The sequence below is a fragment of the Glandiceps talaboti genome, chromosome 18 (genome assembly GCF_964340395.1).
Source record: "Glandiceps talaboti chromosome 18, keGlaTala1.1, whole genome shotgun sequence".
In the NCBI taxonomy this organism is placed as follows: domain Eukaryota; kingdom Metazoa; phylum Hemichordata; class Enteropneusta; family Spengelidae; genus Glandiceps; species Glandiceps talaboti.
In genome coordinates this window covers 3,381,435-3,405,000 of record NC_135566.1, presented here as the reverse complement: position 1 = coordinate 3,405,000, position 23,566 = coordinate 3,381,435, and the positions used below count along the sequence as shown (strand labels likewise).

Below are 23,566 nucleotides of genomic sequence, written 5' to 3'. Positions count from 1 at the left end.
ATCTGTAAATCTATCAAAACAAAGAAGGTAAACCAGAACAAAATCATGTTAAAAGGGGAACATCACTCCAAGAAATAGAGACATTTTCATAAACTGTGTGTTCTTGAGAGTCACTTTATTACCTACAATTACATGTACTTGTAATGTCACAGAAACATCACTGTACCTTGATACAATGATAGGGTATCTTTGCTGGGAGCCATTGAATTCATGACTCCTTAGTGCTTATTCCCTTCAGTCTTAAACATCTCTTGCTCTTTCAACCTCACATATAGATCAAGGTGGCATTTGAGTTTAAATATCATATTTAGACTGTACACCACCTTGCACACAACTTTTTAATTTGGCCCATTATTATATGAACTCCACAATACAGTCAATATTCTCTGTAAAAATCACATACTACATTGTACATGGTGAAACATCTAAACTTTTTATAATAAGTAAATTCTATTACAATGTTTGTATAAAATTTATTCCAACTTATTGATTCTTTGTCTTACTGGACAAGCAATTGAATAAACCTTTGTAATAAATAGCTATCAAAAAATTCAGTGCATTGACTGATTTCCTACTCATATACATTTATAGATTGTAAGGTACATCATATTATTCAGCCCTATCAGGCTCCTTAACCATATTAATGCGGTGACATGAATGTCGTATTTTACAGAATAACATGTTTAATGACATGTGACATTACCTTTCTATTATATCAGCTATTGTGCAGGCAAACAACAACAAACCCTCCGGGAACTGCAGAGCAACTGAAATGTCAACAAAGAAGAATAAGACGGCAGAGGTCAAAATTTTATACTGTTCAGTGGAATTCTCTTGAGATAAAAGTACCGTTACTAACTAGAGCATTAGAGGAAATAAAAAATGTAAATTAACCAAAAAGAATTTACCTCTCTTAGCACCAGTACTTCTTATTCTCCATATTGTCTTTGGAATCTCAAAATTATAGTTTGACGGGAGCTGTATTGGTTAAGAAAGACAAGAATATTAAAGTGGCGATATGAATGATAATATGACAGAACTGAACCCCATGACACATGAATGCAAGCGTGGCGTACTCAAGGTATTTGCACAAGGGCTTGCTGTGTTCTCTGTGGCCATACTTTCATGAGTGTAACGAGTGAAAGTGTAGCAGAAAACACTGCAAGCACAAGTACAAATACCCTTGAGTACCCACACTCATGTGTCCAATGTTATCTGTGTATATGTATACGGTTTTAAAGACATCAGCTACATTCAAATACTACAAAGTAAGTGATACGCAAGAAAAAGGACTGATTTTGATGTTTGACTAGAGGTCAAAGTCAAGGTCAATCTAATTATACCAGAAGAAACATCATATCTGACATTATGGGGGTAGACACCTAAATGAAGTCTCCATGTATTATATCACACAAACTATAGTACAAATTGTTGATTTTAACACCTTGGGGAATAATAATAAACTTTCCTGATATCCCATGAATGGTTCACTGATAACAACTGCTGTTCATTTTCTGTCTTTGTGGCAACTACATGAACAGTTTGACTTACCTGTTTGATAGCATCTTGCAATTCAGCATTCTTGAGTATATCATCAGGTATTTGGTTACCCACCCTCACATTCTTTCTGTCTGTGTAAATGGAATGAAAATTAAGTTAACTCACAGTCATAAGTCTTGGAGTGAACATGACCCTTCTCATAGTAGATATGGCAATGAATGTGACCCTTCTCATAGTAGATATGGCAATGAATGTTATCATCAAGATGAACAGCATAATTTTGTCAAAACCCATATTTCATCTATGAACTTTTGACATACCAGTAAGACACAGAATAAACCATGACCATTGTAGCATTGACCTTGACTCTGTCCTCACAGCAGGACATAATCAAGATCAATCCAGCAAAGGTTCTATGTAAGCTACAGTGACCATTGACCAAAGAATGTAGCCTACCTATAGTCTTGTAGGACTTATGCTACAACACAATTTCAGCTATCCTAACTGCCATAATTTACTAATATTAATTTTTTTAATTTTTGCTTGTCCTGTTTTTGCTAAGGTCTGGGAACCCCTGTATCAGAAAGAGGTGAATCTGACAAAACTGGCATAGTTTGCCATATACTATACCATAATATTTGTGGGGAACCCCAGTAAGATGACTGGGGCATGAGGGGAGATTTTAGATGCTAAATTCAACAGTCGGTATCTGGAAGTCTTACCAGTAGTAGAATTAAATTCAACCCATAGTACTAAGGTTGAGGTCATTTACCCCTTTGTGTTTACTCCACTTATACACCTATTATGTAAGAAGGAGCTGACTTCCATCACTTCCCAAAGTTTGTTTGGTTATGATGGCAAAACTATGTATTTCCTTTTGTTTTAATTCATTTATACATTCATGCATTCCTAAAAAATCATTGACCCAATGAAAGATGTAATTTTTAGTGGTATTAATAAATTGTCCAGGGACTGGCCAATAATATCTATATGTCTGCGGATTATGAAATTGTATGAAATTGTATATTGATGGAGAATATAGTAGTCCATTGTACTTGATTTATCCTGCTACCTATCATCACTGTTGGAAATTGGAAAACCTTTTTACACAATGGGACACCTAGATCTACATTACGGGTTTCTCGTACTCTTTCATCCAAACATGACTCAGCGAAATGATGGCATCAGGAAAGTGTGAGTGACAATTTCAACATCTTTTATGATTAATATGAACCATTATGATGAATATGCTAAATACAAATATACTAAGTTTTAGAGTATGTTGTCATTAGGCTGGCCGAGTTTTTAAAAATAGGTACTTGGTGCCTAGAATAAAGTAGATGTCAAGAAACCAATTTGATCTTTCTCATTATTGTTGGTAATCCTCAAGAATGTAGTTAAGGGCTTCATCAGTGAATTATAAAGTTGATTGTTAAAAAACAAAATATCAACTTTGCACCTGTCTAGAAGCTGGGCAGTGTCAAGAACTATACATATTGCTTGCCCTACTCACAAATACACGGACTGACTCTGAAACATCATTAAAACGCCACAGCCACACACACACACACACACACGGGGGGGGGGGGGGTCGAGTGACAAGTCAGAATTGAGTCACGAACCAACACACGCCATGCAACTTGTACGCAGGTCTATGTCTTGTTACCAGACATTTCCCATTCATTGTTGCCATATGACGTGAACATTCCTATAGACGTACCTGAATATTCGTTCGAAGTCTGTAATAAGCAGTACTCACGCAGTCACAGCTTTCGCACAACACAACTTCACGACACAAGTGACTCTCAGTCATGACTGCATGGTCACTATAATCACTTCTGTTTTAATACATCTGACTTTCAAACTGGTGGGTCATACCTTATACAGTTTTCATACTTGTTTTCTTTGTTATTTATCACTATAAGATAATTTCCACATACCAGATTGTTTTCCTTCTTTCTTGGTTTTACCCTTGGCGCCGACAAACCTTTTTCTCGGGGCATTTTTCGCAGACACCACGACTGGTTGAAGTTGGACGTCCGCCATATTAGTATGACGTCATTGTGCGCTACCTTCCTGCGCAGATGTCAATACTTTGGGTTCGGACCACAAAGAAAGAAACAAGCAAGCAAACAAATACAGTGCATGGGTAAATGAAACTTCATTTTAAACCTATGGATAAGATACTATTGTATAGATGTATAGTAGTATAGAAACATATGTAGAAAATTTTGGGAATTTCCTGCCTGGATTTATGGGACAAACTCTGGTTATGACATAATTGTCATGGCACTCTTTTGTATTTTTTACACTATATAAATGGTGGATCTTGGAGTAATACTGTCAGTATAATTACATGTACTTCAAGGTTGGATATTCACCGGCGCGTCCTGTTTAAAAATCCTGAAAAATGTTGATTTTTTATATGGCGTTTCTTACTTAACTCCACACTAAAGTTTTACAATTATTTTTAATCGGCACAGACTTATAGCGGCACAATATTTCCTCAACTCCTAGCCTTGGGGAGCATACCATTGCACGGCACATTGGATTAAAGACATTCACATTGCAATTTCTACCATGCCAGGTCCGCAATTATAGAACGGAGTTGACAGTTGTGATTCAAATCGCAGTGATTCGCTATATTATAGGCCTGTCTGCAACCTATATAGGGCGACTCTCTTATAAGAATTTGACCTCCACGTACTAATTAAACATTTCTATGATCGAGCGTGCATAATTGCTCATTGAACACTCGCAATAATATATCTATCACGAAAATATCAATCGACTACTTCTCATTTGACACCTCATGCCGTTATTTCGTCTCCGGCGAAGTATCCTCTTGTATTAAGTATCCTTATATGTAGAGTACATTTCCGGAGCTAGGCCAAACGTTGCTATAGAGACGAACAAATAATCAGCAACGCCCACTTGAGGAGTGATGCTCACTATCTCAAGCAATGTTAGTGCAACGACTCATCTGCTACGTAACGGTAAATTTATTGTTAGCGTGACATCCCCCGGACATCCCCCCGTTCAAGTCCTCACCTATTATGTATAATTGTCCTTCTAATAAGCACAATCTGAATCAGTTGCCGTCAAAGTGCTGAGTCTGCAACAGTAGAACACTATGTCGTCTCAAAACGTCACCGAAAATCGAACAGATTTGGTCGCATTGGACATTTCTCCGATGTCGATAAATGAAGACATATTCATCGGCTGTTATTTAACAATCGTCTGTAAGTTTGCAAGTCGTTTATTTATTTCTGTGTTCGAGATGTTAGTTTGACGGGATCAGCGTTCTGATCCGATTCCATTTTTTAGTCACGTGATATCTTGTATAGATTATTTGGCCACATCAAGGGGATTCGAGTATATCGAAAAAGTAGCAGAGTGTTAGCAGTTGGAAGTAACATTCGTAAGATTTTTGTCAATACACAACAAAGCGTTCTGTTTCAATTAACTGAATTCATTTGTATCAACCCGAACAATATCTTAGGATAAAATTTGTTCTTTTTGACGAAATAATGCGCGTAGCGAAAGACTAAAAATCCTTTAGGCGGTCTTTCTAAATTCCAATTTACTGACAATGAAAGAAAACTGACTTGAAACAAAATATCGTGTGACTCAAACACAAATTTTCCTAACATTTTATCAGCAGCTCCACACAAATCTTACTAACTTAACATTAACCGTTTCATCATCTGGTGGGACAAAAATCTTTAATTTACATTATTCTTTGTGTATAATTAATATTTCCATTGTCTTCAGAAGATCGTCGCTAAATCATATACATTATAACAACATATATATATATTTTTTTCAAGCATATCATGAATTAAAATGTAACAATGTAGTGTCAAACGATAACATGTGTAGCAATGTTGTCGAGCCAGAGATCGATTTCAAGTTGTTTTAACTTAACTGGCTTTCATTGCATTCCTCCTAGACAAATGAATCAACTGTGTCTGTACATGTAATACTGAGCAAATTACGGCAGTATTCTTTCTTCAGTGATCGAGGAGCCCCTCAGTATCATATTCCGTTCACTTCTTCCCCATTTCTTTGTTGCAATGCGTGCGACTGGTTCGCCTGTTTGCTTTAACTGTAAATTGTCACCAGTGAATGTCAATTCTAGGTGCCCGAGTTATAACATCAAATGTGATGTAAAGAACAATAGTTTGATTGCGACTATATCTTCTCCAATGTTCACACAGGTGTTCTCAGCACTTGCATATGCAAGTGTTTGCAATAGTACGCTTGCTGTTGATGTAAACGAACACTTTCTCATTTTAAAAGCTAAGCCTTACAAGGTATGTGTGAATTGACGCTGCTACTGTAAGAGAGAGTGATTTACAACGATTATTGTCTGCATCACTGTTATCATCTCAGCTTGTGCCCCTTTAAATCATATGTAATGGCACATGCGTCGTCGTCGTCGCTCGCAAGTAATGCTCTGTTTTAATTTTCCCCCTTTTAGGTACCGCTGCCTATTTAGGAAATGGTTTAGTTGTTTTGCATTATTTACTGGCCATGGACGTCAGTTCGATGGAGAAATTAATCATTAACCTCGCCATCTCTGACATCGGAGTTTCTTCACTTGGCTACCCGATTGCTATCATCAATAGTTTCACACATACCCACCGTGTCAATAAGATCAGGTGCATCTGGGATGGTTTCAGTGGCTTTACGTTTGGTCTGGTCAATATATGGACCGTAGCTGCCATCGCATGTTTATCATACATCAAAGTCACCAATAATGACCTCGGTAAGTTATAATTCATTTTACTGGTGCTAAAAGAGATACCTGTTGTCGGAGTAAGTTTAAAGTTTAAAGACTTCAAGTACTGCATCTAAAGCCAATAGATGCCATCTTTTTATTAATATTTTTTTTTATGAGTATGTATCATCATATTATAAGCTCTATATCATGGTCATTATTACCATTGTCATGATCTGTACGTTTTTCTTGCTATAAATTTGTATACATTGCCTATTTTTCTTCATTGAGTGAGATCGAACTCGATTTAATATAGTTGTTTAGTCAATTACTTGTTTTCTCCAATTGTATAGTTTCTGTTTTGTAATATTTAATCTAGTGGAAATGAATTATTATCCTTACACTATCATCATCATTATTCAAGGTGACTTTACACTTCAAAACATATCCTTTAGCTCCAGGCCGGCATTAAAAGTGACACGGAGCCCATTGTAATAGTCCCCCCATAGGATTAAAAAGTAAAGGTGAGTTCTGAAGCTTATGTGATGCAAAAGGATTCTTGGAATGGGGCTCGTGACCCTCCCCTCCCCCTCCCAACCCAATCCACTACAAATGTGGCACAACTACATGGACCATACTCAATTATAGTCATCCTCTTTTATTGTTTGCAGGAAAGAAATGTGACAAATGTATTAGAGGAATTGTTATGGTTATCTGGCTGGCAGCAATTTTCTGGAGTGTATTACCTATTTTGGGGGTGGGTAACTACAGACCTGAGCTGCATGGCACGTTCTGTTCTTTGGATTGGATAGACACTGACATATTTAACATGACCTACGTCGGAGTGTCCTTCTGCATTTGTTTCTTTTTTCCCTTGATCGTGACGTCGGTGTGTCACAGCAAAGTTGTACTGTACGTACGAAGAGCACGTAAGATATTAAACCCAACTCCTGGATCAGTCGGTTTAAATAGAGAAGGGGGTGAAAAGCCCGCAAATTCCCTTGAACTATTTAATCACGAAAATCATCTCCGTAAAATAGGCCTAATAATCACCATACTGTTATTTGCCGCCTGGACACCATACGCTGCAATGTCATTATATTCATTTTTCTCTCATATCGATAATGCACCGAAAATAGTCACCGTCATACCAGCTCTATTCGCCAAGACATCTTGTATGTTCAATCCGCTCATTTATTTTTCTCTCAATGGACAATTTCGCCAACAGACCTTGAGAAGGTTACCCACTTGTCTGAAACGTTGCTTAAGCATCAACGTGCTTGAAAGATCTTCGAGAAGTAGAAAATCGCACGTTTGCACAAGCAATAGTTCGAAAAACACGAGCTACCAACCAAGACTGGGTCATGAGATCGTCACCTGTGCAAACCATACCACGATGTTAGCCATCAATAGCGATTACACTAGTACACAACTGTAAAAATATTCGTTCAACATTCAGTGCAACAAACAAACAAACAAACAAACACTATGTTTGCCTACTTGTAACTTACAATGCGAAACAGTCCAGTCCGTGTTTGTAGCACAAAAAAAATAAAAATTTGCAATTGTACGTACAGGAAGTGATTTGTAAAGCAATCACTTTTATTCACAACTAAACGCTATATAATAATCGGGTATTTATGCATATAGCGAAGCGACAGACAAATGCAAACAGATGGACATGACTAAGTGACATTTGTACTTCACTGTTTCTTTACAAATCACTTTCTTACATGCAATAACAAACGTTTATACTTTTGAAATTATTAAGTTACAAACACTAAGTTATATGTTGTTTCACATTAATTTGAATGAACACTGTTACATAACGTTTGTTTTATTATTTCAAAAGGGATACCAGCCCATTTCCTAGCCACCTTTTTGAAAAAAATTTAATGGAATAACTTCAGTCTCAAACACACCGATTTGATTTCCAAAATTGAAACATGGGGCAGTAGTCAATAACTCTAAATTCATTAAAACGTTTCCGCCACGTCAACGAACTCCGAGATCCTGTAAGCTACCTTATATATGTTTTATACATGTCATGAGTCTGAAACTTTAGATTTATTGAAATTGAGCATACCATGTATGTTTTAATGCATATATATATATAAATGTATTTTATTTTCATATTCGATGTGTTGTTTATACTTCTAATCAGCAATATCCTTTCTCAACTACGTTTTCAAAGTATAAAGTGTGGGCTTGAGTTAGTGCTAATTTGAATACAATTATAAATATATATGTACATGATCCTAATTAAACCAAAGCTTACTATATATGTTACTCTTTTCTCATTTTCTTTTTATATTCACTTAAATAGTATCATTGCACTTTAATTCATGATACAGTAAATTTGATCAGGTTTCTGAACAATAATATGGAAAGGCAAGCTTATTGGGATATGTGACAGAAACTGAGAACGTACCGGTATGGGAAACTAAACGAACGTGGAAACTTGTCGGATATATGTATTTTACTATAAGCTTCAGGAGTATGTATTAATTACTTGCATAACACATAAGACTTGTATTTGTTTTGAAACTTTGTGTCGTTATGATAACCCAGTACAATACTATCTTGTTTATACCGTACTATTTTAACTATTTTCTCTTTGTATCCTTCAAAAATAAAATAAACCAATTTCACCTCAATACTGTTTGGTTCACTTATTTTGGTTTACAAGAGGAAGCATATATTCTTGTGTCTGTCGAGAGCACTTTGCTACCAGTAGACTGACGCACGGCGACCTATCAACATTGTGTATGTGTTTTACGTTCCTTTGATATATCAGTCTAGCACAGCCGTATAATTGTAAATTATTATATTTGTGAGAAATTCTGACAGCAAACAACACAAACAATATACGTCACAATAACAGTCATTGGGACCACTGATGCTTGCACCTGTTTTCCTGGTAATCTTACATAATTGGGTCAATTGATAAATAGCACAAATGATATTGTAGCTCAACTGTAATGTTTATCCACATGCTGATACTGCCCTGCTATTATATATGCAAGATGCATCATATCATTTTACTGTTGCTATTGGCAGTATATTCAGTGCCGGGTGACTATATGTAATTTTTTTGAAGTCACTATATATACAAAGTTTTAGTCTTATTTGCATAGTCTCAGTACCCTCATTATATATGCAAAGCCTTAGTCTTATTTTGCATAGTCTCAGTACCCTCATTATATATGCAAAGTCTTAGTCTTATTTGCATAGTCTTAGTACCCTCTCATCTGATTGGCTAAAATAAGCTGTTCACTTGTCTATCATTTCTCTTTGTTCACCGTTTAGTGACCACATTTCAGGTTGATAATACCCGAACACTGGTGACTGACACTAGTCCCTTGGGGACTATTACTGGGGAAAAAAAAGTTGACAACATTTTCCTTCCCCAAATTAAAATGAATGACAAAGTCAAACATTTGAAGATTATGAGACAAAATAAATCATTTCAAGATACTGGTGGCAGTCTACAGTTATATGATTTAACCACAATATTCAATACTTGCTAAATGTTTTTGTATCACTAGTGACAAAATTGACGATGGCACAAATTTCAAGTTGAATATAAGATATTTATCTTATATGGCAAAAACACACGACAAGAATGTTGACAGTTTAGAGAATAACACAAAATCTTGTTGACTTCATTCTGGACAACAGCATCCTTTAGAATATTCTTTGATTGTGGCAACAAGAGGCAAATTATCAATGGAATTGATTCCATTGCATAAAATTCAGCATGCACTGACAAACATGACAAGTGTAACACAAATCAGAACTGTTGATGTTTCATAACCTTATTAGAAGCTGTTTGTTTGAACCATATACCCTAGGGTCTATGCTATATGTAAGTAACTTGTTGTTTGGATAGAAGCAAGATAGAAGCAGGCAGGAATTAAAGTTATAAAGGTATAGTGTCTCATCATCATTTTGCAAAAATTGGGGCTTTCAATCTACCCAAGTCTGAAGATGGTGCACGTTGCATTAAATACTTCAATATACCTGTTGAAACGCAACAAATATGATATTTCAGAAATATCTGAACAATCACAGAAATGGCTGCTGTTCATCACTTTCCATTGTGCAAGCAAGCTAGGGAGTCTTCTGTGTTTATCTTAATGTCATTCTGTGTTTATCTTAATGTCATACATCTACAAACAGATTATCCTCATAATGGAAACAAGAGACTGAGCACACAAAGACTCCCTAGATCAATGAACAAATTTACTCTGTACAGTGCAATCAGTGCCAACAGATACCATCTAAATTTTCAAGCTGATATTTGTTTGAAATTATTGTTTGACTGTAATTTCTATCCTTTCTACGCTGAATAACTCAAGAAGTACTCATCAGATCAAAAAAAAGGACAACAATTTTGGTAAGAGCAAAACACGAACATTTCACCTGACAAGACAACTTTTAAAACAGTAATGGTTGTATCATCAAGATGCAGTTTCTAGCTTGGAAAATACTGCTGTCTATAGACAAACATCACATTTTTGTAAGCGAACAAAATACAAGAAATATCAGCACTGGGTTGACCTGATTTATTTTCAGTTACTCTATTGCTTCATATAAACTCCTCCGTAAATCTCAACTGCATGATTTAATCCAATCCTGAGAAACACACAATTTATTACTATCCTAATATTCAAGAGAAAAAAAAACTCACTCACAAATGTTTTATATAATTTACATATTGAAAGAAAATAACTCTTTGATATTCAAATATGTACATCTGTTACTATTCTACAAAGATGTCATTTACAATATTCTTTCCTTATTCAATAAAGAGCCAAACAAGTTGACTGTGTGTGATCAGTTGACCCCTTTAATGCCAAACAAACTTTGAACAAATAAATTTCTCTATTTTCATGTTTTTTGTGTAATGATTACGAAAGGCAGATTTTTAAACAATGGGAAAACTAAAATATTTTTCATTCAATATAGCATATAAAGATAGCATTGAAATTTACCAAAACTTAACAAAGTTTGAAGAATTTTGAACATATTAATTTGGTGGGAAAATGAAAGAACTTTGAACTGATAATTTGGCAAGAAAGTAGTTGGTATTGAAGAGGTCACTGACTCCGATTATGAAAATTATCACACTACTTCCAAACGGTTGCAAACTTGTCATCTCATTTTCTCCAATTTTCATTTTATTCTATTGTAGTCTATGGAACAAATGAAACAATTATATAAATATAAGGTGGGTCACAACAAAACAGTTTGCAATATCCATAGTCTGGACAGGATACTCACATTGGGTGCCATCTGACATGGCATACCCTGACCACCCCTCCACTTGTTATAGTTTGTCTCAAATCTATTGTTTTCTGGTGGAACTATCATTGAGGAATGAGGATAATAGGGTTGATAAAATCATTACAGCACAACATTTTCTTTGACCATATCATACAACACAACTACAATCAAGATGTGGTTAAATTTGTTTCAAACCATATTATGTCACAACACCAGTTACATTATATCTATCACATATACGTGAAAAGAACTTTGTCGATCTTGTGAAAAGAAAAACACTGTTATAGTTGGCAAAAACAATGAAATTATGACTCACAGATCACAGATTATAATTAGAATTGAAATTGAATATTTCTGCACACTATCTACATTCTAAATGTTTACTTTTATATTAACAATTTTCAAAAAAAAAAATATTTTGAAGTAAAATAGGCCAATGTAAATATGAAGTATTGACTATACAGAATTGCACTGATTGTTTCAACAAAACATGTATAAAGCTTTCTGTACACATTGTCTATTGATTTCTGGCATCCTAACATACCTATAATACCTTTCATAGGGTGAAAAGAAGCCCACTCAAGACTATTCCAATTCAAATATCTCACAATCTACATGACACTTAAACAGAAAAATACAATCATGTCTGGTTAAAGCTAAGTATGTCATTTCATATGTTGAGATACTTAGCTTAATTTCTTTGTAGTTCAAGTTCGAGATCAGTTTATTTGCTTGTAGTTTACATAATGTATCATATCAAAATTACTGAATAATTTCAATGAAATACATCCAGTTTTATTTACAAATTTACAAATCTGGGCACTGCTAACACCTGATACTAATTTTGGATTCTTTGAAAGAATTTTGTTATTGTTAAAAAAATATCCCAAAACTTTATATGGACAACACTTGTATTCAGATCAATTATGGCAAAGTGAGATTTACACTTGCAAATACAGGAACTTCATATATTTTCACTGCTAACAAACTTGCAACAGTTGGACAACTGTTTATAATTATCAGTGAATATCATAGAAATTAAAAAGTCTAAATGTTCAAAAAATGTAAAAGACGAAATAATACATCATATATATGTTGGAGTTATTTCCTATGTACCAGTGATTACTTGCATGAATCTTAACACATGCTGATAGTATTTGTACGCCAGTATATGACTAAAAACATTGCACACACATATGTAAATGTGTGTGCAAATATTGCATGATGTACACAGTTATATGAATGCAGTTGCAGTACATACTTACAGAATGTGTTGTTTTGGAAGAAATTCATGATATTTAAGTACCGGAGTGGGTATTCTGGGTATTTGCTCTTATGCTTATGGTGTTTTCTGCTGCACTTTCACTTGCTTTGCTTATGACAGTACAGCTGCAAAGAAAACTGTAAATTTCTCATACAAATAGCTTGAATATGCATGCCACACTGGCATCCACACTTCATGAGCTTCTGTTCTAATATCATGGTTATTAAGAACAAAAATCCCACTGGGGACAAAAATTGGAAAACACAAGTCTTATTTCATAACAAATTTGTTGTAATATATAAAGAGACACTCGTCTGATAAAACAAACTCTAACAAGAAGAAAAAATAATTTGGGTAATTTTGAAAATCATTATGGAAACAAAGAACAAATTTCACATTTCTGTACTCTACATTCTTTTTAAGAGATGATGTTGGAAACAACAACCAGGCTCTCAATTCATATTGATTTCTCCTTTAACTTCTGTATCCTTCTTTAGCGTTTTGTAGGTTTTGTAAACAAGGCTTTCTTACTTGATGCTTTTTCTATCGGTTGTACCTGCAAATAATAAGAACACATTGGAAACTTCAGTCATAGGACATGTTCTCTCAATGATTGAAAAATATGGAATTTAACATAACATTAAACAATATATGATTATGTCAGAGATGATACATCAAAGTTTTCTACTGGGTTTTCAAATATACCAGTATTTCAATTCCATTTGCTTATTTATTTGCAGTAAGTTTGTATTTAAGCACGCAAAAATCAAATAGGGATATTGAAGAATGATCTAAAACTAAAAATGCTGCAAGTTAATCTGCTTCTGCCCAACTAGTAATTAGTTGTGTACAAACAAATACCCCTTTGGGAGAGGAAGAGAAAGGCGCTTAATAACATATCTTCCTAATCTAGTAATTCAGTGAATTAACCATCATATCAAAGTATCAAATGAATGTATTTTGCTGCTTAAGATGTGCCACAGTTACAAATACTTTTTGAAATTAAAATTTTCTGATGGGGATTTAATAACAAAATTGGACTGTTTAAGTTCAAAGATTTAGGTCAAAACATGTTGATGTATAATTTGTTGGCAGCTTGGTGAAAGTTATAACATGTTACATATTGCTAGCATCTGTGAATTACTCTGATCACGCTACGTAAATTATGCAAGTAGGTTCAATTCAATCAAAATGTTACTTCATGTCTGGCTACTTCAAGTACTTCAAACACAATAAGGGTACTGATTAGATGAACCTAACATGGATTTGTGAGCTTGCAAGCCTTGTCATAATCATTCAGTGAGGGTTTGATTCCTGCCCACGGACTCACTTCATTCTGAGGCTCAAACTGAAAACATGCAGTTTTTGAGCCAGTCACTCTAACCAATCAGGCTCAGCTCAAACTGACAACATGCAGTTTTTGAGCCAGTCATTCTAACCAATCATGGCTCCATATATTGCCAGCAACTTTGTTGGGTAAAATCTTAGAGAAGGACAACACAAAACATGAATGTTTTCATAGGAAATATATCCATTGTGCTTGATCACAACCTTTGTTTACATTTCCAATTATGCCCTTGATAATGTGGCAACAATAACGAGCTTTAAATAAATCAGAGATTTGTGAGTGAACAAAATAAATGGAAATGACGGATTTTTATCTCTGGGAATAAATGAATTTATAACCATTATTACAAGATTTCATATATTTAGAGCTTGAAAATTTATTTATTCCCTTACCTTGGCTCCAAGCAGTAACTTTGCCTTATCAGCATCCTCCCTGAAAGATAACATGAGACAAAAGCTAAAACACGTCAATAAGTCTTCATAGATAAAACCAACAGCAATAAGTAATTGGGTTATACAATCTTTCTTACTTTCATAAAGTCAATCAGAAAGTTATGATATACTTCGTCTTCATGTTAGCATTTTCTTCACTGTAAAATGTTATCACATAGTGTCTAATAAAGATTTGCAAAAAAGTTCAGTCTTGATATTTGACCCTGAAGGTCAATGTTAAGGTGAACATAGATAACTTGAGTACAAATTTATCTGAGATAAAGTGGGATTAACACAGTTCTATTTTGCAAACATTCTCACAATTTTCTGTGCTGCCATTACGTAACATTCTGAATAACCTACATCCACTGAAAGAGTTGTGAAAATACTTGATACATCTGTGGAAATACCTCTTGTAAGCAAGTATACAGAGGAACAAAAACTCTAGGCTTACAGAAATAAAATTGTGTATAAACTAAAATGAAAATAAATCTGTAATAAAACTATGCCTAAACACATATAAACTCAGCTTGTGCCCCTTTAATATGCAAATATTCATTTGAATGTCAAATAGTTTACTTTACACGATCGGTGTCATCTATATTATTAAAAGAGCTATGTAAGAAGTCATATTTAATGATCTTACCTTGATGATGTGTCCAAACCACTGTCATCACCCCTACTCTTGATTCTTAGTTTCTCTTTAATGGCCTATTGAACAAAATAAATATCATAAGGCCAAAGAAAAAAATTGTTTAGTTTCGGTTACCTGACCCTACCTAGTTTTTTACTGCCAACCCTAAACTTTTTTTTTATGTATTCAAGAAAAAAATAATAAAATTGTGAATTTTGGTAAGAAATGGTGGATGTGGAAAGTTACATTAACTAAAAAAAGACAATATAAAACTGTTCTTCCAATATGTAATGGCTGTACATCTGATAGGAAGCAACCAATAACACATATAATATATATATATATATATATATATAAAAAGAGTAAGATAAAAAATCTATCTACCCCACCTATTCTAAACTTGAGTGTAATCGGAACCACACAATATTTTTCATTAGTCCTAAGGAGTCGTGATGATGGGTGAATGTTATAGTGACTGCATCTGTTGTGCATCTGATTGACTACAGATCTTGACAGTGTGTCCTCTTTATATATAAAACACAGCACTTTTTGTTGTGAGTCAAAATGATGAAAAGGAAGCCTTCATAAATGACATAATTCCCAACTAGTGTGTTGTATGGTAAACTTACTGTGCAAATTTGAATGGTGTCTCTAGATATAAAACTTCATAATTTATTGACCTATTTGCCACTTGACCTTGAATATGGAGGTAAAAGTCAAAGGTATAAAAAGAAAGCTTACTTTGCTTATATTGGCATATACATTTAAATGGAGTCTTTGTGTATTCAACTTCGTGATTTAGAATTTTGCATATTATGTGCATGCAGGTATGCAATAATGTTTCTTGGTATTGCACTGCAGTGCAAATACCACTCATATGTGTGTAGACCATTGCAAGTAATTTCTTGTACATATGTAATAATAAAGTTAATGTACCTGTGAGAGGAGAGCTTGCTTAGCATCTTTTTTCAAAGCCATGGCAAGATCTAACCAGGTCCATGTCTGGTCATGGTATTCTATGGTTGGTAAGACTAAATTGAAGTTGTGGACGTCCTCAATGTTCTTTTCTTTCTCACCCTGAATCAAACAGAAAATAAACACACTGGTTTGAGGAAAGAAACTATGTGCATGTGATTTGATGAAGATACAAGGTGATGCTAAACTTAGAAGCAAGTGTGTAATTGTAGTTAGGGTCTAAATTTACCCAGTCAGTACTAGGAAATAGTCATTATTATGCTAACTATTATAAATTTTACATGATAGATCTGATTGCAGAGCAATATTCTTATTGGCAACACTGCTTAGCTTCTTCGTAGGATTCCTAAATCTGAACCAGAAAAGAATTTTGATGTGATTTCTGCAAATTTGTCCATCATTACACTCACACTGGATAAAATGTGTGTGAATGACTAGCAAATTGAATATCAACTTGTTCTACATTATTTCCAAGTGTCTTAATATTTATGTCACAATTCTCTTCTTGACGTAAATAAATCAAGTTGCTCTTGTTAGGAACATCTTATTTTGTAGAAAAACAAGTTTTCATCAAATTTTGACTTCACTTTTGTAAGTTTTGTCTCTCAATTAAAATTTTGATAAAATGGAAGGTCTAAAGCTATTGAGCTTTGAGAGTTAGGGGACAAAAATGTGAATTTAAATGACAAATATGGTTGTCATTTGATCACTGTTACAAAGGTCACAAAACAAAATAACAGTGTATCAGCAGACTACAGTATCTGACATTTGTGCTAGGTTTGGTTCAAATTGACCCATGCATGATATGAATGTACTTTACTCCATATGAAATAAGCCATATTGATTAAGCTTCTCTCTCTTAATGTAGTAATGTCACTATCATGAAAAACCTGAAATATGATGTCAATCATTACCTTATAGCTCACACATAGTGGCACTGCAGGTATTTTCATGTATAGAAACATGTTACTGGCTGCACGTTCTCTCATTTTATCAATAGCATTCCTACTAAGACTCTGCTTGGGAAGGGGCATTTTCTTCTTCTTTGACTGTTGGACAAATTAAAACAAACAAAACAGTTTTATCCACAAATTCAATCTTTAAGTATGTAACAATAAATTCAATATCTAAAATATGTAATTATTATGTGAAGTCATGATGGTAAAACAGTCTGGGTAGCTGTAATCTGTAAACTTTCAAGTTTAATGTCAAAGTTTTTCTGCAAGATTTGGACCACTTTTATTTCTTGGTTCCCTTCATTTACCCCTTTTTGCAAAACATGTGTCACTTACATTTGCTCAAATGTAAAAATATGCTCTGGATTCAAAGGATGTGGTTATGTGTGTCTGCTTGGACAAGACTATTTATGTGAGAAAATTAATTCTTACAGCAAGGATTGTGATTAAATGTTACATTTTTCCCCTCATCTTGAATCTACTACTTATGGATTGTTTAATAGTCAGGTTGTGTATCTGTCTGTGTTTGCCCTTGTGTTGTTTGACATTTTTTATTAGCCTTACCTTTGCAGGTGTAGAAACTGATCCACTACTGGTTGAAATTGAATCATCACTGCTGGTGGACCTTATACTGCCACTCTACCAGGTTAAGAAATCAACGTTATGCAAATTACCAAGTCAAGTTAAGAAAAACCGACGTTTATGCAAATTGCCTGATTAGTATGTACATATGTCCATATATTTGCTTTAATCGAAAACAAATAATCTGAAGTATGTATCAATCAATACTTATGTAGATTAACTAAAAAGGTAGTTGAAAAACAATACAAGGTAGATTAGATTTATTATCAACAATCAATACACATAACTTTATTGAAGAATTTCCCAAAAAGGAAGCAAATGGGTATCATTTCTAAAGTGTATCGTGAAAAGAAGGAACATCATTGCCAGAAGTCTTGTTTTCAGTTTGGTCAATCTTAGAATGTATATTACAATGTCTAACATAGCAACCATGGAAATAGAGATGTAATATTTCTAAATCATATTCTGCAATAAATTGGCTATGAGCATATGACAAGATTTGGTATTAAAGCATGCTTCATCAGGGACTTCTAAAAACAAAACATAATGAACAGCAATACTGATAACCAAACACTGTGTTTACACCAATATCATGTTGACCAAAACTGTTTATCAGCTTTGTAGCAGGGTTTTGTCATTCTGGTGAGGACAGTTGATTAGGACAGATCAAACCTCAATGCTACTAGACATTCAACAGCTTGTGTGTTATACCGTTTTTTGTATTTCAAATTTTACATTTTACTCCAGGATTAACTTAAACATACAACTGACGGCACCTGGGACCCTATTTTGCATATGACTGACTGACTGTATGTTTGGAGGTGGAGAACTTGTGATGACTCACTGCCAAGTAATCACCAAAATATAAACATTCCTATATCTGGGTTTTTCACATGCAAATGCCACATATTTGAATAATCCTGAATGACACACAATCTAAGCAGCTGTTTGCAGGGGATTTTGTCTCATTTGGAAAGGTCTTTTCATTCTATGAAACAAACAGACTGATTTTCAACTAATTTGTGTATCACGTTACCATCCTACGACATTCACAAACAATTTGTACATGATACATGACCTGTGTGTTTCTCGGAGCATAGAAAAAATGCTGAAAACAAGACCCAGAAGCTAGTGCTCTGTACAGCAGTTTGAATTTCCCGCATTTGCATAGACTAGCCATAATCCTCTTTATATAGGGCAGTTCTGTTGATAACCAAGCCTTGAAGGTATCAATATTTTCATGATCTCTAGACTGGTAAGCTTAAATAGTTACTCTGCAAATTCAACAATGTACTTTTTAAATCAATGCAATTGAGTCCATGATAACGAATGCTGTCAGGAGATTCCTTTTGAATTTGAAGATCATGCGTATCTAAGTCTTCTTCGTTAGTGCATTAGATAATGCTGACGTCATTGAACAGCTTGGGTGTTATACCTTTTTTTGTATTTCAATATACATACTGCATTTTTTTTAAATAATTTTAATTTTTTTAGATACTGCATACGTCATTGATGACATATGGGATGAACTTTTTCATCACGACTTGATTGCCTTAAGTGTCAACACCATTTCTCTCTTCCACATGTCAAATGTCAACACTCAAAAACATACACACTCTCTCTCTCTCTCTCTCTCTCTCTCTCTCTCTCTCCCTCCCTCCCTCCCTCCCTCCCTCCCCCTCTCAACATGTATTAGTACACCGGGATGTAGTATCAAGAATTAATTTCATCTTTGGGTTTAAAAGAAAACCCTGAATGGGTTTGGTGAATGTGAAAATAGTAGAAGTAGATTTCTGTCTCTGTCTGTCTGTCTGTCTGTCTGACTGACTGACTGACTGTCTGTCTGTCTGTGAGTCTGTCTCTGTCACACACACACTCTCTCTCTCTCTCTTTCTCTCTCTCTCCCTCTCTCCCTCCCTCCCTCCCTCCCTCTCTCCCTCCCTCTCTCCTCTCTCTCTCTCTCTCTCTCTCTCTCTCTCTCTCTCTCTCTCTCTCTCTCTCTCTCTCTCTCTCTCTCTCTCTCTCTCTCTCTCTCTCTCTCTCTCTCTCTCTCTCTCTCTCTCTCTCTCTCTCTCTCTCTCTCTCTCTCTCTCTCTCTCTCTCTGTATGTTTAATGTGGAATATACTCCCCACTCCCTACTCTCCTCTATGAGGGACCACAACTAATCATGGTCTCTTTGAGAGATCAGGTTGTTATATATGATCTCACCAAAGGTGACATAAATGAGGGTTTTATCATGACCTAGTTAATGGCTAGAGTAATTCTCACAGCTATATATAACAATATTGTACAACGTTGCAAAACTAGAAGTATCATACAGAGCCTCTGAGTATACTGATCACTGGCAATCAGTACATTCTACTTCCTCAACAAGTGACAACAAGTCATTCGTCATGTCTTATTCTTTATCACCTACTTGCTAATAATCAGTTAGTGCATTAGATAATGCTGACGTCATTGAACAGCTTGGGTGTTTATACCTTTTTTTGTATTTCAATATACATACTGCATTTTTTTTAATAATTTTAATTTTTTTAGATACTGCATACGTCATTGATGACATATGGGATGAACTTTTTCATCACGACTTGATTGCCTTAAGTGTCAACACCATTTCTCTCTTCCACATGTCAAATGTCAACACTCAAAAACATACACACTCTCTCTCTCTCTCTCTCTCTCTCTCTCCCTCCCTCCCTCCCTCCCTCCCTCCCTCCCCTCTCAACATGTATTAGTACACCGGGATGTAGTATCAAGAATTAATTTCATCTTTGGGTTTAAAAGAAAACCCTGATGGGTTTGGTGAATGTGAAAATAGTAGAAGTAGATTTCTGTCTCTGTCTGTCTGTCTGTCTGTCTGACTGACTGACTGACTGTCTGTCTGTCTGTGAGTCTGTCTCTGTCACACACACACTCTCTCTCTCTCTTTCTCTCTCTCTCCCCTCTCTCCCTCTCTCCCTCCCTCCCTCCCTCCCTCTCTCCCTCCCTCTCTCTCTCTCTCTCTCTCTCTCTCTCTCTCTCTCTCTCTCTCTCTCTCTCTCTCTCTCTCTCTCTCTCTCTCTCTCTCTCTCTCTCTCTCTCTCTCTCTCTCTCTCTCTCTCTCTCTGTATGTTTAATGTGGAATATACTCCCCACTCCCTACTCTCCTCATATGAGGGACCACAACTAATCATGGTCTCTTTGAGAGATACAGGTTGTTATATATGATCTCACCAAAGGTGACATAAATGAGGGTTTTATCATGACCTAGTTAATGGCTAGAGTAATTCTCACAGCTATATATAACAATATTGTACAACGTCGCAAAACTAGAAGTATCATACAGAGCCTCTTGAGTATACTGATCACTGGCAATCAGTACATTCTACTTCCTCAACAAGTGACAACAAGTCCATTCGTCATGTCTTATTCTTTATCACCTACTTGCTAATAATTTCTGAGCACCCTCCAGATTACAAAAATTATAAAGTGATACTTCAAACACTATTTGATGTATAATTTTACTTTTGTTAAAATATCATGTCAAAGTTTAAATATTATGTTCATGCTTATTGTCGGCAGTCATACATAAGGAAAACATCTCCTTTTTGAAGAAAACTATAAAAATATTTCTAATCTGAGTGCCGTGAGAAAGCCTGCCTAACTGACGCTTCAGTGACTTCTGGTAGCCAAGATACACCAATGACTCTACTACAAGGGAGGAATGAAGTCCCCATACTGCATATCAATACAATATAAATGTCAAATTTTTTTGGAGGGATAGATTCTACCTAGTCTAAATTAGGGCACCCACAAAACAATTATACAGTGCGCTATCAAGAAAATGATAGTATGGAGGTGGGAATTTGCATAAAAATATGAATATTATTATGTTTGTTACTTTTTCATTGTTTCCTAAAAAACTTACAGGATTGAAGCAACAATTGTATAAAACTTGAAAAATCCTGTAATGCGTCCTTCAGCTAAAATAATACAGACAAAACTACCAATCATTACTTGATAAGTCTTTGAGGAAGACATGAACCTATTTTCATTTTGGCTTCAAGGTCAAGGTCTCTAAATAATTGTCATTGTAAATTGATCCTTGATATTTGACAGAGTAGTCTGTGTAGATTGCAAATTTTTAATTAAAAATCAACATGGCTGCCAAGCGTCCACATATGGACATGTGGAAACAAAATCTAATTGAAAAAAAAAAAATTCAAATATATGACAGTCATGTGTGCATATATGCACATGTAAAAAATCTTTGGCTATTGGAATATGGCTGTCATGTGCCCATATATGGACATGTGCAAAATCTTTGGCTATTGAAATATGGCTATAATAATGTGCCCATATATGGACATGTAAAAAAATGTAATTAGCATATTCTTACCCTTTGCAATCCATGTCCTGTAGACTCTAAGTCATCATCAATTCCAAAATGACCTGAAAATAATCATCCAATATATGAGATTTACATCAAAACCATTTTCGGATTTGGTTCAAAATCTTCAAACTTATAAACCATAGTAATAATAACCCTGCTCTAGCTACAAAATAGCTTGTAGGTTCATTCTTCAATAGGGCAGTGTCTGTAACTTTGTGGTTATTTATTTTTCATATTGAAACTACCTTACATTATTCCAGATTCTGAATTTGTTTTTAAAAATATACAACAATTGGTATATTTCTTGTGGGTATACTAAATTTTGATATAACTGTGATCTCTCTTTTTCAGAAATCTGAATGGTGACCCATTTTTTTCTTGACTTGAACTAAGAATGGGTTGGAATTTTCTTGAACCAAGTAGCACTAACAGTTTGCCTTACATTTCCAAGGTACATTACTACATTATTATTTTTTTAATACTTCATCATTATCTTCTTTATCTATTTATGATATGAAATCAGCTGTACAGAAAGAAAAAACCCTGATAATTGGATGTCCTGCACACCAAGGGAATTATTGGCAATGGTGTAAAGCCCAACAGACTACAAATTAAAAAAATAAAATAAAGATATTACCGGTAATTGGATTTCTTATTTTGATTCATTGTGATACTGTACTTGCTGACGCATGTTATATTGTATGATTATCAGGAGATTAGCCTAAACATCCGGCATGCTTACAAATTGTACAAATGGACATTAACACAGTGTTCACTGTATCATCAACAAGAAATAGATAATTAAGCTGATCAAGCAGCATTAGTTGTTTTCAGTTTGAGTTGCTTTATATTTCAACATGTAAAAATGTCTTTGTAGGAGACAAAGACCCCTCATTAGAAGATAAAGCCTCCCCTTGCCCTGTAAGAATCAAGCTGTTTCCATTTTAAATTTGGTATATAATTCAACAGGTAAAAATGTCTTTGTAGCACACACAGTCCCCCCCCCCCCCACCATTAGAAGATACAATCTCCCCCCACATAAAAATACGAAGCCACCCCTTCCCCCACATAAGAACCAAGCCGTTGTATGTTTATGTTTGGTGTACATTTCAAAAGGCAATAGACACAGCCTCCCCTATAAGAAGATACAATCTCTCCTACCCCTATCCCCTATAAGACAGCCCCATATGAATACATAACCTACCCCCCCCCCCCACACACACACACACTGTGACACACACCCAAGAATCAAGCTGTTTCCATTCAGTTTAAGTTGGGAATATATTTCAACAGGTAAGAAGTCTGTGTAGAAGTCACAGCCTTCCACTATAATGAGAATACACATACCCCTCCATATGAATAGAGCCTCCCCACCCTCTATAACAATCAAGCTGTTTCCAGTTTACATTTGGTGTATATATCTCGACACGTAGCTAGACTTTATAACAAAGCAAGACAGTCACCCCACCCCAATATTTCATTTCTGTGGGA

General features: G+C 35.0%; 3 protein-coding genes across 3 annotated transcripts in view; 1 reads left to right on the top strand and 2 right to left on the bottom strand.

Moving 5' to 3' along the window:
* LOC144449056 (2-(3-amino-3-carboxypropyl)histidine synthase subunit 1-like) overlaps nucleotides 1–3,547 on the bottom strand; it is a 10,028-nt gene extending 6,481 nt beyond the window's left edge. Inside the window, exons 1-5 of the mRNA XM_078139467.1 lie at nucleotides 3,441–3,547; nucleotides 1,552–1,631; nucleotides 909–978; nucleotides 704–767; nucleotides 1–10 (exon numbers count right to left, since the gene is read on the bottom strand). The exon at nucleotides 1–10 is cut by the window's left edge and continues 112 nt beyond it. Of these exons, the coding sequence (XP_077995593.1) occupies nucleotides 1–10; nucleotides 704–767; nucleotides 909–978; nucleotides 1,552–1,631; nucleotides 3,441–3,546 (330 nt within the window). The 5' untranslated portion in view covers nucleotide 3,547. The remainder of the gene's footprint in view (nucleotides 11–703; nucleotides 768–908; nucleotides 979–1,551; nucleotides 1,632–3,440) is intronic.
* A 1,086-nt stretch (nucleotides 3,548–4,633) lies between these two features.
* On the top strand, nucleotides 4,634–7,661 carry LOC144449252 (opsin-5-like). Its single transcript, XM_078139764.1, has 3 exons — nucleotides 4,634–4,742; nucleotides 5,984–6,271; nucleotides 6,895–7,661. Exons 1-3 carry the CDS (start codon nucleotides 4,634–4,636, stop codon nucleotides 7,659–7,661), a joined length of 1,164 nt encoding a protein of 387 aa, XP_077995890.1.
* A 3,020-nt stretch (nucleotides 7,662–10,681) lies between these two features.
* LOC144448768 (bridge-like lipid transfer protein family member 2) overlaps nucleotides 10,682–23,566 on the bottom strand; it is a 57,496-nt gene continuing 44,611 nt past the window's right edge. Inside the window, exons 55-61 of the mRNA XM_078139046.1 lie at nucleotides 22,082–22,134; nucleotides 17,685–17,759; nucleotides 17,079–17,213; nucleotides 16,126–16,266; nucleotides 15,202–15,266; nucleotides 14,517–14,556; nucleotides 10,682–13,332 (exon numbers count right to left, since the gene is read on the bottom strand). Of these exons, the coding sequence (XP_077995172.1) occupies nucleotides 13,270–13,332; nucleotides 14,517–14,556; nucleotides 15,202–15,266; nucleotides 16,126–16,266; nucleotides 17,079–17,213; nucleotides 17,685–17,759; nucleotides 22,082–22,134 (572 nt within the window). The 3' untranslated portion in view covers nucleotides 10,682–13,269. The remainder of the gene's footprint in view (nucleotides 13,333–14,516; nucleotides 14,557–15,201; nucleotides 15,267–16,125; nucleotides 16,267–17,078; nucleotides 17,214–17,684; nucleotides 17,760–22,081; nucleotides 22,135–23,566) is intronic.

What these genes read in the sequence shown, in the direction of transcription:
- LOC144449252 (XM_078139764.1), top strand. Translation starts at nt 4,634, where the DNA reads ATGTCGTCTCAAAACGTCACCGAAAATCGAACAGATTTGGTCGCATTG. An exon ending in CTGTTATTTAACAATCGTCT is followed by an intron (nt 4,743 to 5,983) that starts GTAAGTTTGCAA and finishes TCCCCCTTTTAG; the next exon opens with GTACCGCTGCCTATTTAGGA. An exon ending in AGTCACCAATAATGACCTCG is followed by an intron (nt 6,272 to 6,894) that starts GTAAGTTATAAT and finishes TATTGTTTGCAG; the next exon opens with GAAAGAAATGTGACAAATGT.